Consider the following 12,956-nt stretch of genomic DNA (forward strand, 5'->3'; position numbering starts at 1 on the left):
CAATTTTAGATTGACCTTTACCAATCAAAGGATAATCGAAAGCAGCACATAACAAATATCAAGTTTATTAGCACGTTAGCTTATTAGTTGCGCTACGAAACTATTCAGCGCTCAAAAACTTTCTTGTTAGCGCGTTTTCTGAGTACATAATCGAATAAAACAATTATACAACTAGATATAACATCGTAACATAAAAAATACAATCATTACATTTCAAAAATTCAACTTTCAATTAGAAATGCATAGAGTAATAAAATCAACAACCAGATTTCAACAACTGATTTTTTATCATTTTCTTCATTGACTTTGACATCAAATTCAACCTTGCACTCTCGCAAAATATGATAATTAGCGTTTTAACGTACGTAGTACTCGATTAAAATTAGTAGCTGAGCCTCGACTACGAATGAAACACGAACGTGACTTAACTAAAATGTTGTACGCCTCGTCGTTTAACAATTTAACGATTCATTAAAATTTACGAACAATGACAACAAGCTTTTTGTACTCTCATGTTGTGTAAGGCACTGGATTTAAATACGTGTACGTTCGGACGCGCTCTTATCTTCGCAATTAAAAAGAATTAAATTTCATTAAATTCATTCTGGTCAGATTCAGGTATGACTAGACCGATTTCGTAAATTTTTGGAAGTAGATTCAATTGGCAGACACTTGCTAAGTGCTTCTGAAGACTTCTAAGGTAAATAACAACAATTGCAATGCATTTTCCGATTTGTGGAACAAGATGGCAACCGATGCTGAAGAAATCCTATTCGTTTCCGAGGTATTTGCCAAGATGTCTGCCGCAGTTCGGACATGAATGACTCACCGATCGGCAAGAATTCATGCAAAATGGAATTAGGCAGCAACCAAGGAAGCATCTGAAAAGGAAATAAACAAACATATATACAAACGTATATAAATAGAAAGTCAAGCGATGGAAATGCCGCCATCTTGTTTGCATCACGTTTTCGCCAGTCACTTGTTTAGTGCAACTTACCCAAACATAAATATCAACGCGCAGCTTAAATAGGCCGCTGGTTTCGGTTTCACTTTGCGCGTTGTATAGATGTCCGTTTGGCAGTGCGGGCAAATCATTCGCGTTTGCTCAGGTCCCAACGGCACTACGGTTGTCATTATCCTCGGGCCATTTTGAACTGTTATCAAAACAAAATTTAAAGTTAAATAAAAATAAACAAAACAAAAAATAAAAGGTTTTAAATTCTTACATGGTTCCACAGGTGTGTAAGGGTTTAAAGGGATGGAACCAGCCATTGCTTGACTATAACTCGGCGGCATTAATGGCGGCGGTTGTTGCATGTAGGCTGGCGGCGGATCCATTCCGTTTTTCTCCATTTTCTTTGTTTGTTTTTATATATTTACTTCGTAGATTCAACTCCTTCACTTGTTTCGCGGTATTTTCTTAGCCTCCTTTATAAAATCGATGATTTAGTGAAAATTGGGCCAGTCTAAAATATCTAATAACGTCATTATTGACAATAATACAACAGCCACATGTGCAACTTACTCGTCCGCGCAGCGAGTAATGCGAATGCAAATTACACAAGTCGCGGCGCGCGTTTTGTGCGCGAATACTCCGAGGAAATTACGTCAGACGCGCTCGCAGCAGCCGGGTATTTATAAAATAGGTAAATATCGCGTAAAAATTGATTGCGTCGCGGACGCCGTCCGACAGCACAGTCCAACGAAAACTGAGCGCGCGGACGCCGTTTTTAGATTTTCGTTGCGCGCGCGCGACTTGCGAACTCTCTCCACGTTTCTTACATGTTAAACTAACTATGTGTTTACTACTACTACAGAGACATTGGACTGTAGAGTAGGAATAGATTGGATTAGAGTAGGACGTTTCTTGTTGGTTGTTTTTTTTTGTTTGAATGCCTGCGCTCAGGTGCGCGACACTCGTAGCACAGTTTCGTAGACTCAAGCGAGACGATCGAATAACGGGGATTATTGCTTGACCTGCGGCGGCCTCAACTCTCTCTTCTTAGATTTCTGCCTACTGCATGCCTAGACTCTTCGTTTTATAACGTTTAATGAACCAAAGCGAGTAAATTATAAGAGAAAATGTTTTGCGTTGTTGTTTGAGTTTCAACTTGTTGTAGAGTTTTAAGATAGGCAACCAAATATACACCAAACGTAAATTATGCATTATATCCGCCATGTTTTTAACACATTGAAATTTACATTTAGAAAGATTTCAATGATTAAAATAACAAAACTTATTGCACAAATTTGCATTTATTTTCTTGCTGCGTCTCCTCCAAGTGGATGATGAGTTTGCACGTTTATAGTCATAGAGGTACACTTAAAGAACCCTGTTCGAATACATAGAAATGACGCAAACGTATTATCTTCCTTTGTCATCCTCGCTCCGCGCCACATCGCCAACTTTGAATATTCTTTCTTTACACTTTCGTCCGCCAACCCCTTTGCATGTATATGTTCAACAACATTTAAAATCGATCACATAAACTTGTAAATATTACAATTAGTGTTGGGATTGAGTTTCGTCCATTTGCACTCCTTGTTTTCTCATTGTTTTAAAATACATGAATTACATTTAATTGAGTTTCAAGTGTATTATGTGTGTGTGTAGTGAATGAAATGCCTAGGTATTTACAATTTGCATTCAGCGGCGTTCACTTAAATCTACTATTATTGGTTTTGGAATCGGTGAGAAACAAATCGAACGAAAATCCAAACAAGTTATCAGCATCAGCACCATATCAATTACCATAGCAACTAAAATAAACACACGAAAAAATAACTAAATGAAACAAAAGCGCCTTACGTATCACTGCACATCACTCGCCCGCTTTCGACATCCTTAGATAAGTGTATGTATAATATGTACAAATAAACTCCCTACGTAAATCTAATAGTAGTTTGCAGCGACATCTTGCGTCATCAAAACTCAAACAATCAAACCCACAACTAAAACAAAATTTCGCCTCCTCTCGTCACAATTTGTCAAATTTCAATATCAATACGAATCTATAATTTACAGAATCACGCGTTCACTGCCCCATTCGTTCGGTTTCTGTGTCTTTTATAGGTTTTTATGTTAGCAGGTTATTTCTCTTTCTCGCAAATCCATTCAATCTTGAGCGCATTCTCACGTTAACTTATTTTACACCGCACGCCACAGATTTGTGGCTGCTTATCGCTGCGTCGTGGACTGCTGCGGAGGCGGGTGATGGGCCTGTGATGCCGTCGCCGGACTGTTGCCATTACCGGCGGACATCTTTGAAAACGCGAGAAGCGTATCGGGGAAATTCGGCGGGGTAGCCGGTGTGTTGCACGGTGTCATCACTTGCTGGAAAAACAATTCAAACACAATTAAAATCAACGCCATCTGGTGACAGTTAAACAGTACCTGTCCGAAATGTGCTGACGGTTGACCAATGGTAGCCTCTTGGAAGAATATACTGAGTGCAGTCTATAAAAAAACAAAAATTTCTATTAATAAATCATTATTTATCATATTATTTGACTAGTTTATTATCAATGCACGACTACAGATTAGATTAACGCACTTGTGATAAAACTAAACACAAGTATTTCGAGATTTCTCAGCTATGATCTACGAACTTAAACAAATCAAACGTTTTTCAACTCTAAACACAAGTTGGCAACCCTGCGTGACGCAATATTGCTCAAACAGTAATTGTAAACAAAACAAAAAACATCTAGAATGATATAAATTGCGCCGCGAATTGATTCCTTGCGACTTTCTCACGAATAGAATTCGAATACAAAATGTCTCGCATAGTCAACGCGCGTAGACAAATATAAATATAAATAGTCGACGGTAACTCAATCAGGGTATGACCTTGAAGCCCTTGACCAAAACAGAGCGCGGCGGGCCGCGCTGTAGGAAGTCGATACGCGCGCCGCCCCCACACGCCGCCGCCCGCCCGCAATGTTTATGTAAGCAACGCGTGTTGCACACACACGCGCAACGCGCATGTGCTGTCGGTGTGTGTTTATGTGTGTCGTTCATCCGTCGGCGCGCGGCGGCCATCTTCCTCGCCGCTCACGTTTGTTTACCAAAACAAAAGCGCGCCGCCGGACGCCCAGCGCGCTGATATTTACCTCAAACTGCCAGTGGGCGGCCTGGAGCAGTTGCTTGGCTTGCTCGCGTGCGCACCCTGCCGCCACAACGAACTGGTTGATCATCACCTGCTCACGCAGCGTCGCCGTGTCCATCCTGATTTCGATTATCCTCGCGTTGATGTAATGTAGTTGGCACTGGTGTTTGTTGTTGATGTCGGAGATGTGTGGTTGCAGCGATGTGTTACTTGTTTGGGGGGCGCCCGTTCAAAACAAAACACACGCGAGACGGTATACGCGTTGTAAGGTGCGCGCACACGTTCCGCAGCTCGGCCGGACTGAGACCACCGAGCGCAGCGCGCAGGGCAGGCAGGATTGTTTTGAAAAGCCACGCGCCCTGCACCCCGCGCGCGCCGCTGTGACGTCAGCGTTTGCGACCGTAAGCGTACAACTGGCCGGCGAGGTCGTGTCGTACTAGGCTGCCAACACGCGCGCTCATTGGCTGGATATCATCAATGGCTTCACAGGCAACCCACATTACACATTTACACATAATATAAATGTCGATTATAAAATAATTAGAAACATCACAATATTTTGATACAGAAATAAATAAAAACATAAATCTAAACTAAACGCGCGTTCAAAACATCAAAAACTTGGTTTTTGCTTGCTTGTTTGAAATTAAACACATTGTCGATGTTGTTCTAGACACCAAACACGAGTACTGGCCAGATATCATAAATGTTCGAGTAGGCAACCAACATTACACATAACACCATAAACTAAACCACACTAACTTCACACACAACAAAAACTTGCTTTCAGCTTGTTTGTTTCGAAAAAAGCACACAAAATCATTCTTGTAATTAGCTTAAACGTTATATTTTACATACAAACTTAAAAATACTTCTTGTTTTTGTTTTCACCAATGTTATAATTGCTCTGTATCTAACAACTAATCGCTGTATCATCTAAAATTATTAAAAACCTGCAGTTTTGTGCTTTGTTTTCACATTTGCGTACGCATCATCATCAGTTTTACACAAAATACCTCGAAATCGAAACAAGCTACTATTCTCGAAACAAATAAAAGCAAATTGAAACGATTATGATATAAACGCCGTCGGTTGATATCTGTGAGGAAAGAGGTGAGTAGAAAAACACGATATACACTTTTGCACGCACATTCAGACTTTCGAGCGCTTCTTGGCGATGGCGTCCTCGACCGCCTTCAGCTGCTTGAGCAGTTCCTCGCGGCGCGAAGTCGCGCCACTACTGCTGCCCTTCTTGCCCTTGTCATTCGGTAGCGGTGGTGACGCCGGCCGCTTTTTACCCGCTAACAGATCCGCAGGCTTGCCGAGTTCTTTCCGCGCGGCGTTTGCTTTGAAAGTCATCTTCACCGGGCGCTTCTCGGCGGTGGCTTTCAAAGCGGCATCCATTGCCTTCGCTTTAATCGCCATTGCTAATTCTACACACAAAAAAAAAACTATATTTTAGTATAAAACAAAATAATAATAAATTTTTGAGTAATTTCTACCTGATGATCGTCTGGCAGGTGGAGGACTGTTATCACGCGAGCTGGAACTGCTCGAAGAGGAATCCGAATCGCTGGAGCTGCCACTAGTACTACTCCCCGACGAACTCCGTGAAGACTTCCGGCGGGATTTGACACGTGCGAGTGCGGCAGCCATTGCTTTCCGTGCTTTACCTTCCAGCCGCGCAGAGGGCGCTGGTGGATTCTGAGCTCCAACCCTCATCATACCTAAAAACAACCACAAATTTACTATTTATCCACCAAACCACCAATAAAATAAAAATTATCACCTGGAGATGGCGCTCTCTTCTTAGGCGCAGGCGGATTCATCGCTGCAGCTCGTTCACTCGCTGCTTTGCGCTCGGAAACAATCACAGACGGCGAGACAACATGTCGTCCACGCCCCGACCCGCCGCCAGCGCCACCAGTTCCACCACCCGCTGAATTCGCACCCGGCGGCCGTCCTCGCCCCGTCTTCGTCGGCGGCGACCTCGACCGCGACCGGTACGACGACCTACTAGACCTAGATGAACTTCTGGATGAGCTACTGGATGAATAACTAGAACCTGAGCTGTATGAACGCTTCCTGAGGGAGCAACACACAAACGTGCGATAAAATTCGTGAAGAACACGTGTACCAACAATATAGAGACACATTGTACACATAGTGACCAAGTGAAAAGAGAGAAACACTCAAATAATATCAAATTGTGTACATACCCGGCTCGTTTGCGTGCCCCAGGTGACTTGGACCGCATCCACGGATCGGACCATTCATCACCCCGCGTAGGCCGTTCCTCCACAACCCGCTGAACAATCACCTCTCGTTTACCCCCACCACCAGCGCCGCCACTGCGTCGATTCTTCATATGCTCCTCTTCATAGCGATAATCTGCAGGTGGAGGTGGTCTATGCATCGGCGGTTCACGATACATCGGCCTCATGGGTCGTTCCCTCGGATGCATAGGTGGATATGCCTCTGGTTCATACAAAACCTGCCGCCTGCCAGCGAAATATTCATCCGGCGAAGGTCTTGGAGGTGGGTAATCAACCGGAACCGGATGTCGCACGTATCGTGGCTCTGGCGATGGCATCCGCACGTAGTACCCATTCTCCTTATCCAACTCGTCTTGAGTTAGACTTAAATTCTTCTTCTTGTCCTCGAAATCAATGTCCTGCTCTTTTCGTTTTATGCTTTTACGCAGCATTTCTTTCGCTGTGCGTAGGCCACGCTCCCAGGCGCTTTCCATTTGAGGTGGCTCTGGACGTCCGTAAGGTGGGCGCTCCTCACGGCCGTATTCACCAGGTACAACAGGTCGAATCATTTCGAACATTGTATAGTTGCCTTTGTCGGTTACGCCAGGATGAAGAAAACGACAACTCGAGCCCCACGTGCATTGTCCGCGTGAGAAAAATCGACAGACTGGTCGTGGTTCGACTTCTTCAGGACGCACATCGTCTTCGTCTGTGACTTCACCCTCTTCCAGCTCTTCGCCTTCCTCCTTTTCTTTGGCATCCGGTTTTTCCTTGGATTTATTATCGTCAGTGATTTCACCTGCTTCCTCCGAGTGTTTTGTGTCGTCGTCTTTATCATCAGCGCACTCACCGTCTTCTTCCTCAAAATCCAGCTGTTCTTCACCTTCCTCTGCGGGGCGATTTTGTTTTTCGGGTTTTTTCGTGTCAGGTGATTGCTGCGGTGAGTATTTCGGGCTTGCAGGTTTGTCAGATTGTTTTAAACTCTCAGAATCTGAATTACCACCGATGGATTCGTCTAAATCGGACACATCGGAAAGATCGTCAGCGTCAAGCGGGAGGTTTTCTTTGGGTTTATCTGATTTTTCATTATCCGACTCCATATCACCTAATAAATAATATTTAAAGGAAATTATATAAAAATGTCTAAAAAATGTGTAAATAAAGTTGCCTACCATCTGATATCTCCTCCGGTTGAGTATCAGTCTTCGTCGAGGTAGCCGTGGCAGGCTTACTCCTGAAACCCTCCTCTTCATCGCTCATCAAGCTCGAATCGGAGCTGTTGCCATCTTCTAAGTTCGCCGTAATGTGAGCTCGACGTGATCCTCTCGAAGACATGCTTTTAATGGACGCGTTTGAACCGTCGTCCAAAGTCTGCGGCGATGGTGGCGCCGACCGCGGTGAATTTCCATTCTGCGTGCTTTCATGCTCTTCTTCACGATGGACACGTTCACGTTGCGGTGAGACAGACGCAGAGGGCGATCTCGACCTCGTCGGTGATCGACTCCTCGATCTTGACCGAGATCTTGATCGAGAGTCACGCGACTGCGCAGGCGAGCACGGCCCACTGCGCGTGTCCGGTCTTGAGCTGCCTGTTGGCGAAGGACTCCGTGGACCTGGTGAATTACTCCGGGAGCTGGACCCCGCCGAACTCGCCGGACTGCTTGGTCCCTGCTTCTCTTCATTGTCAGACTCAGCCGAGGAGGCGTCCCTGTCCGAATCCATCTTGGTGCAGATCACAGCTGAGAACACAAAATGGTTTACTAACACTTGGTGATTTGTTGCGGTTATAAAATGGCGCATACTCACGCAGTTTCATTTAATTTAAAATTAATCATGGACAAATGTTGTTGTTTTAAGTTGTGGGATCTTACCTTGCAAGAGCAGCCATTCTCTTCCATAAAACCATCAGCACACACCGAGTGCGTGTGTGTGTGCCGCGTCAATTTTCTTCAAATAACGCTTATGAACATTTTCCTACTCATTTTTTTATTTAGACTCGCGTACGTTTGAAACTTTGAACTCACAACTGAACTGAACTGAACACAAAACTACTGAAACGTCCTTTATTGCGCTCGCAGCGTGCCGTGCAAACGACGCCGCCACCACCACAGACGTTTGCTCTCGCTGGGTAACACCGTGACTTGAATGGGCTTCCTTACCTTGTGTGTGTTTTGCGTCGCACCGTGCCTCCGCCGTCGCCACACGGCTTAAATCGTTTGCGGTGCGTGTGCTCCGGAAGCCGGACGCATTGATTTTCGCTGGCTGGAGACGCACACAACGGCAGAGCGGCCGGAAAACGCTTCAAGCAGCGTCGCAGCCCCCGAACCTGTGCGTTGCTTACACACAAAATGGCCGATGACTGCCCTGGCGGTCGTCGCAACAAGCACTAAACAAGCCGGCGTCGCCGCACGTCAACGCGACACGAGTTGCGCACGAGCAGCATAACTGCTTACACCACCACAGGTGGCGTGCAAAGTGTATCATGTATGCTTGGTTGCCGCTGATTTCAAAAACCGCAAATCTGTTGTATGCTCTCATTTTTGTTATCAGCAGGAAATACCGCAAACAGCTAAGAGGAAATCATTAATGAGGTCAAAACCACAAGATATAAATAATTTGTATAACTTGTATATCAATAATAAAAAAATCTGACTTCATTCGTTTATTACTCTTCTATCAAACAAGTTTAACTTTTCGTTAGTCAACAAAATGGCCGAAAATCTCCAAGTTGAACTCGTTTACTTGTACCCGCAAGATAACGCAGTCGAGCACAAAACTAAAAACTACGAAATCGTCAATGACGAAGAACACCCCGTCGCTGTGTTGCGTCGTGGAAAGAAATTCATTACTGCGATACGTTTCGAGAACAGAAATTACTCTCCAGCAGAAGACATTTTAAAAATCATTTTTTCTTACGGTAATAAAATTAATCTGCTTCTAAAATATTTGTTAATTAATTTATTAAAATATAGGACCAAATCCTAACCCGATAAAAAGAACAAAAGGTGTTTTAACTCTTGGAAAATCCAATCCGGAAGTTAGTAACAACTATCAATGGACCGCAGAGTTTCTGAGTGAAAACGAAGATGGCAGTCTTACCTTAGAGCTTTTTGCTCCTGTAGACATCCCTGTGGGTGCATGGTCGCTTCAAATAGAAACAACAAACGTTAATTCATTAGACGACAACACTCCGAACATCTACGAACATGAAGACGATATTTATTTCTTGTTTAACCCATGGAATTGCCGTAAATATCAACATAACCGTTAAAAATCATAAAAAAGCACATTAATTCTTTATTTATTTATAACAGACGATATGGTTTACATGCCTGATGAACGCCTCCTTGAAGAATACGTCCTCAGCGACGTAGGTAAGATCTGGGTTGGTCCATGGGGTTCAACGCGTGGTCGTGAATGGGTTTTCGGTCAGTTCGCAGCCGCCATCTTGCCAGCATGCTTACTAATGTTTGAACGATCCAAAATGGCTCCTGGAAAGTAATTTATAACAAAACTTACATAAACCAATCACAAAATTATTTAATAAACACAATTTTTAGTTTTGGTGATCCAATAAAAGTCTCCAGATGCATTTCAAAGTTAGTAAACAGTAACGACGATGATGGAATCCTCGTTGGACGCTGGGATGGCGAATACGATGATGGGACAGCTCCATCCGCATGGACAGGAAGCACGGAAATACTTGAACAATTCGTAGAAACACGCCAACCTGTTCAATATGGTCAATGTTGGGTGTTTTCCGGTGTTACTACCACCAGTATGTAGATATAACCTAAAAATACAACATAACCAAACTTTAAATTTAAAAATTTAAATTTTAGTCTGCAGAGCATTGGGAATACCCTCCAGAGTTGTTTCTAACCTTGTTTCCGCACATGACGCAAACTGTACACTCACAGTTGATAAATACTACGATGAGAATAACGAAGAACTCAATTATGATCCTCTAAACCCGGCTGGTGAAGATTCCATTTGGAATTACCATGTATGGAATGATGTTTGGATGGCACGTCCTGATTTACCATCGGGTTATGGTGGTTGGCAGGCGATTGACGCCACACCGCAGGAAACATCTTCGGGTTTCTTCCAATGTGGGCCTGCTTCAGTGGAAGCAATTAAGAAGGGACAAGTTGGGTTTAATCACGACGTTGCTTTTATGATTGCTTCCGTGAATGCGGATCTCATGCGGTGGAAAATTGATCCGAAGAGTGATTTTGGTTATACGAAAATCTACTGCAATAAATATCAGTAAATATTTAAAAAAAAATAAGTAATTTTTTAATCAGTTATAATTAATTTTAGTATTGGAAGAATGTTGTTGACTAAACAACCATTTGTTTATGATCCTAATGGTGATCAGGATCGTCAGGACATTACTAGTGAGTATAAAGCTAAAGAAGGTTCTGAAGCTGAGCGTTTGTCGTTGTTTAACGCTGTGAGAGGCACGGAAATGGCAAAAACGTAAGTTTTTTAATAATAATTTAACAAGAGATACATTTTATACACTTTATTTTTGTTGGTTAGGTTTTATGATCTACCCGATGCTGGTTTGGAAGACGTCACATTTGATCTAGTAGAACTCGAGCGCATCAAAATCGGAGAAGATTTCAACGTGACTGTGGATATAAAGAACAACAGCGAGGAAGTAAGGAATATTTCCGCTGTTTTGTCGGCCGGAAGTGTTTTCTACACGGGTGTTAAAGCTCACGTTGTTAAGAAAGCCGAAGGGTCATTCAGAATGGAACCTAAGTCAAGTAAAATGTGAAAAAATTGTGTTAATGAATTTAAAATTAAGTACAGGTTGTTTTTTATAGCTGAACAATTAAAAATGACGGTGCGTGCGAATGATTACCTCGACAAATTGGTGGAGTATTGTATTATGAAGTTGTATGCAGTTTGCACCGTGCAGGAAACCCGTCAGACTTGGGCTGGGGAAGATGATTTTCAAGTTTTGAAACCATCGATTGAGATTCGCGTAAGTTTAAGATATTTTTATTTTTTGTTTGTTATTACACAGCAGAGGTACTCTAGACCCGCAAAAAGTGGTGGGGGTAGAGACGCCAACTTCCCCTACCCCTTTCTTTCATAAAAGTTGCCCAATTCTCATTTCTACCACTTTTAAACCTTTAATATTTTTAATTTGTTCTTTTTAAAATTTTAAGATCCCGGAAGAACTTACAATTGGCGTGCCAACTCAAGTAACTCTTCGTTTCACGAACCCAATCAAAAAAGAACTCACCCGCTGTCAATTCAGCGTTTCCGGTCCCGCGTTGCTCCGTAATCAAATTATTGAACACGCTGACGTCGAACCAGAAGGATTGGTCAAAGGATTCCTAATGATAACCCCGAAAATCGCCGGAGAGCAAACAATCATTGCTACATTTTCCTCCAAAGAATTATTGGACATTTCCGGATCCGCAAAAGTTACAGTAACACAAGAGGAGTAAAACAACAAGTTTACACATTTAACCTACAGATGGCGACGTTATATGAGCCGTATAACCAGTAGCATATCAACACATGTCATTTGTTTATATAAATTTAAAAAATAAAAACATTTATATTCGTCATTTCAAGATGTCCACCACAACCAACGGTTGTTCATGTCCAACTGGTAATTATTTTTTAATTAACACACAACAACTTAACTATTAAAACCAAAATTAATACATTTTTACACTTATAAAGTTGTTTTTCTACTCCAAGTTATTAAAAAACATATGTTTCATGTAAAGTGCTGCGAAAACACTTCAATGAATCATTGAACTCACAACGCCAGCAAAATTCGGCGTGTTGTTCGCTTTGTTTGGTCGTAAAACGATATATTTAGCGCGCTGGCATTTCGTCGTGACAGTTTCAAACACGCTTCAAATTCCGCATGTTTAATTAAATTTAGACGCAAAGACGTAGTTGCGTATCGTATTCGAAATTTCCAGTGTTTTCCCGGCGTATTTAATCGACGCCATAATCGACAAAATTCACAAACTTGTAAAAACACGCATTGGATCACACGCACCACACCTAACCTAAAAGAAAACCCGAAGTGAAACTCAGGGAGGGCAAATTACCGCGCTAAATCATCACACCACGACACTACAATTACAGATAATAACTTAATTGCGTGTGCGCTCGTTATTAACCCGAAGGTAAGTCCCACATCAACCGTAGAGCAATAAAAAACGTGCTATTTCAACATATTTGATCATCATCTGTTTTCAATTGCGTTATTATTGTTTAATAAGCAGTTAAGCTACGTTTAGTACCCACCCCCATGAAAACCCACCCCAACTCACCACGCAATGAATTGTTTTCATACGTTCGTGAGAGGTATACTCAGTCTGACGGTGCTGCTCGCCGAAAATTCACGCTCATCGCTCGTTTCCTGTTTAGCTCTGGCTCGCATCATGGCGAACGAAGTGCGACCGATGGTGATGTGCGGTCCTTCCGGATCGGGGAAGAGTACTCTCCTGCAGAAGCTAATGGCGGAGTATCCGGATAGTTTTGCGTTCTGTGTCAGCCACACGACGAGAAAACCCCGCCCGGGTGAGAAAGACGGTGTGCATTATCC

The 12,956-nt window shown here is 42.9% G+C and overlaps 4 protein-coding genes and 1 long non-coding RNA gene across 7 annotated transcripts; 2 read left to right on the plus strand and 3 right to left on the minus strand.

The window, feature by feature from the left end:
• Positions 1–49: 49 nt before the first annotated feature.
• On the minus strand, positions 50–1,742 carry LOC135794518 (lipopolysaccharide-induced tumor necrosis factor-alpha factor homolog). 2 transcript variants are annotated; one of them, XM_065305829.1, is made up of 4 exons: positions 1,529–1,742; positions 1,230–1,469; positions 1,001–1,157; positions 50–881 (listed from the first exon to the last, which is right to left on the minus strand). In XM_065305829.1, the coding sequence occupies exons 2-4, from the start codon at positions 1,354–1,356 to the stop codon at positions 770–772; spliced, it is 396 nt and encodes a 131-aa protein (XP_065161901.1). In that variant the 5' UTR covers positions 1,357–1,469; positions 1,529–1,742; the 3' UTR covers positions 50–769. The 2 variants fall into 2 exon arrangements, with proteins under 2 accessions (XP_065161901.1, XP_065161900.1); XM_065305828.1 differs by having other exon boundaries at positions 1,230–1,478; positions 1,529–1,741.
• Positions 1,743–2,240: 498 nt separating this feature from the next.
• Positions 2,241–4,470, minus strand: LOC135794519 (UBA-like domain-containing protein 2). Its single transcript, XM_065305830.1, has 3 exons — positions 4,117–4,470; positions 3,398–3,460; positions 2,241–3,337 (listed from the first exon to the last, which is right to left on the minus strand). Exons 1-3 carry the CDS (start codon positions 4,228–4,230, stop codon positions 3,182–3,184), a joined length of 333 nt encoding a protein of 110 aa, XP_065161902.1. The 5' UTR covers positions 4,231–4,470; the 3' UTR covers positions 2,241–3,181.
• A 464-nt stretch (positions 4,471–4,934) lies between these two features.
• Positions 4,935–8,759, minus strand: LOC135794501 (zinc finger CCCH domain-containing protein 18). The gene is made up of 6 exons (XM_065305809.1): positions 8,239–8,759; positions 7,540–8,106; positions 6,332–7,472; positions 5,902–6,197; positions 5,615–5,839; positions 4,935–5,545 (listed from the first exon to the last, which is right to left on the minus strand). The coding sequence occupies exons 2-6, from the start codon at positions 8,087–8,089 to the stop codon at positions 5,265–5,267; spliced, it is 2,493 nt and encodes an 830-aa protein (XP_065161881.1). The 5' UTR covers positions 8,090–8,106; positions 8,239–8,759; the 3' UTR covers positions 4,935–5,264.
• Positions 8,760–9,003: 244 nt separating this feature from the next.
• Positions 9,004–11,958, plus strand: LOC135794502 (hemocyte protein-glutamine gamma-glutamyltransferase-like). Its single transcript, XM_065305810.1, has 9 exons — positions 9,004–9,284; positions 9,340–9,615; positions 9,682–9,865; positions 9,928–10,145; positions 10,210–10,636; positions 10,691–10,849; positions 10,913–11,142; positions 11,203–11,363; positions 11,551–11,958. The coding sequence occupies exons 1-9, from the start codon at positions 9,077–9,079 to the stop codon at positions 11,833–11,835; spliced, it is 2,148 nt and encodes a 715-aa protein (XP_065161882.1). The 5' UTR covers positions 9,004–9,076; the 3' UTR covers positions 11,836–11,958.
• Positions 11,959–12,191: 233 nt separating this feature from the next.
• On the plus strand, positions 12,192–12,952 carry LOC135794520 (uncharacterized). 2 transcript variants are annotated; one of them, XR_010548906.1, is made up of 3 exons: positions 12,192–12,534; positions 12,634–12,715; positions 12,779–12,952. It is a non-coding gene; the product is annotated as an uncharacterized lncRNA (long non-coding RNA). The 2 variants fall into 2 exon arrangements; XR_010548907.1 differs by having other exon boundaries at positions 12,392–12,534; positions 12,631–12,715; positions 12,779–12,918.
• Positions 12,953–12,956: the final 4 nt, after the last annotated feature.

This window comes from Atheta coriaria, unplaced genomic scaffold, assembly GCF_025399875.1.
Source record: "Atheta coriaria isolate IRGN ID8LTWV9N9 unplaced genomic scaffold, Caltech_Dcor_3.1 hic_scaffold_6_pilon, whole genome shotgun sequence".
NCBI classification, from domain to species: domain Eukaryota; kingdom Metazoa; phylum Arthropoda; class Insecta; order Coleoptera; family Staphylinidae; genus Dalotia; species Dalotia coriaria.

What these genes read in the sequence shown, in the direction of transcription:
- LOC135794501 (XM_065305809.1), bottom strand. Translation starts at nt 8,089, where the DNA reads ATGGATTCGGACAGGGACGCCTCCTCGGCTGAGTCTGACAATGAAGAG. An exon ending in GAAGAGAGCGCCATCTCCAG is followed by an intron (nt 5,840 to 5,901) that starts GTGATAATTTTT and finishes GGTTGTTTTTAG; the next exon opens with GTATGATGAGGGTTGGAGCT. An exon ending in ACCTGCCAGACGATCATCAG is followed by an intron (nt 5,546 to 5,614) that starts GTAGAAATTACT and finishes TTTTGTGTGTAG; the next exon opens with AATTAGCAATGGCGATTAAA.
- LOC135794502 (XM_065305810.1), top strand. Translation starts at nt 9,077, where the DNA reads ATGGCCGAAAATCTCCAAGTTGAACTCGTTTACTTGTACCCGCAAGAT. An exon ending in ATCTACTGCAATAAATATCA is followed by an intron (nt 10,637 to 10,690) that starts GTAAATATTTAA and finishes AATTAATTTTAG; the next exon opens with TATTGGAAGAATGTTGTTGA. An exon ending in CAGAATGGAACCTAAGTCAA is followed by an intron (nt 11,143 to 11,202) that starts GTAAAATGTGAA and finishes TGTTTTTTATAG; the next exon opens with CTGAACAATTAAAAATGACG.
- LOC135794518 (XM_065305829.1), bottom strand. Translation starts at nt 1,356, where the DNA reads ATGGAGAAAAACGGAATGGATCCGCCGCCAGCCTACATGCAACAACCG. An exon ending in TTACACACCTGTGGAACCAT is followed by an intron (nt 1,158 to 1,229) that starts GTAAGAATTTAA and finishes TTTTGATAACAG; the next exon opens with TTCAAAATGGCCCGAGGATA. An exon ending in GCGTTGATATTTATGTTTGG is followed by an intron (nt 882 to 1,000) that starts GTAAGTTGCACT and finishes TTTCCTTTTCAG; the next exon opens with ATGCTTCCTTGGTTGCTGCC.
- LOC135794519 (XM_065305830.1), bottom strand. Translation starts at nt 4,230, where the DNA reads ATGGACACGGCGACGCTGCGTGAGCAGGTGATGATCAACCAGTTCGTT. An exon ending in CCGCCCACTGGCAGTTTGAG is followed by an intron (nt 3,461 to 4,116) that starts GTAAATATCAGC and finishes GTTTTTTTATAG; the next exon opens with ACTGCACTCAGTATATTCTT. An exon ending in CGTCAGCACATTTCGGACAG is followed by an intron (nt 3,338 to 3,397) that starts GTACTGTTTAAC and finishes TTGTTTTTCCAG; the next exon opens with CAAGTGATGACACCGTGCAA.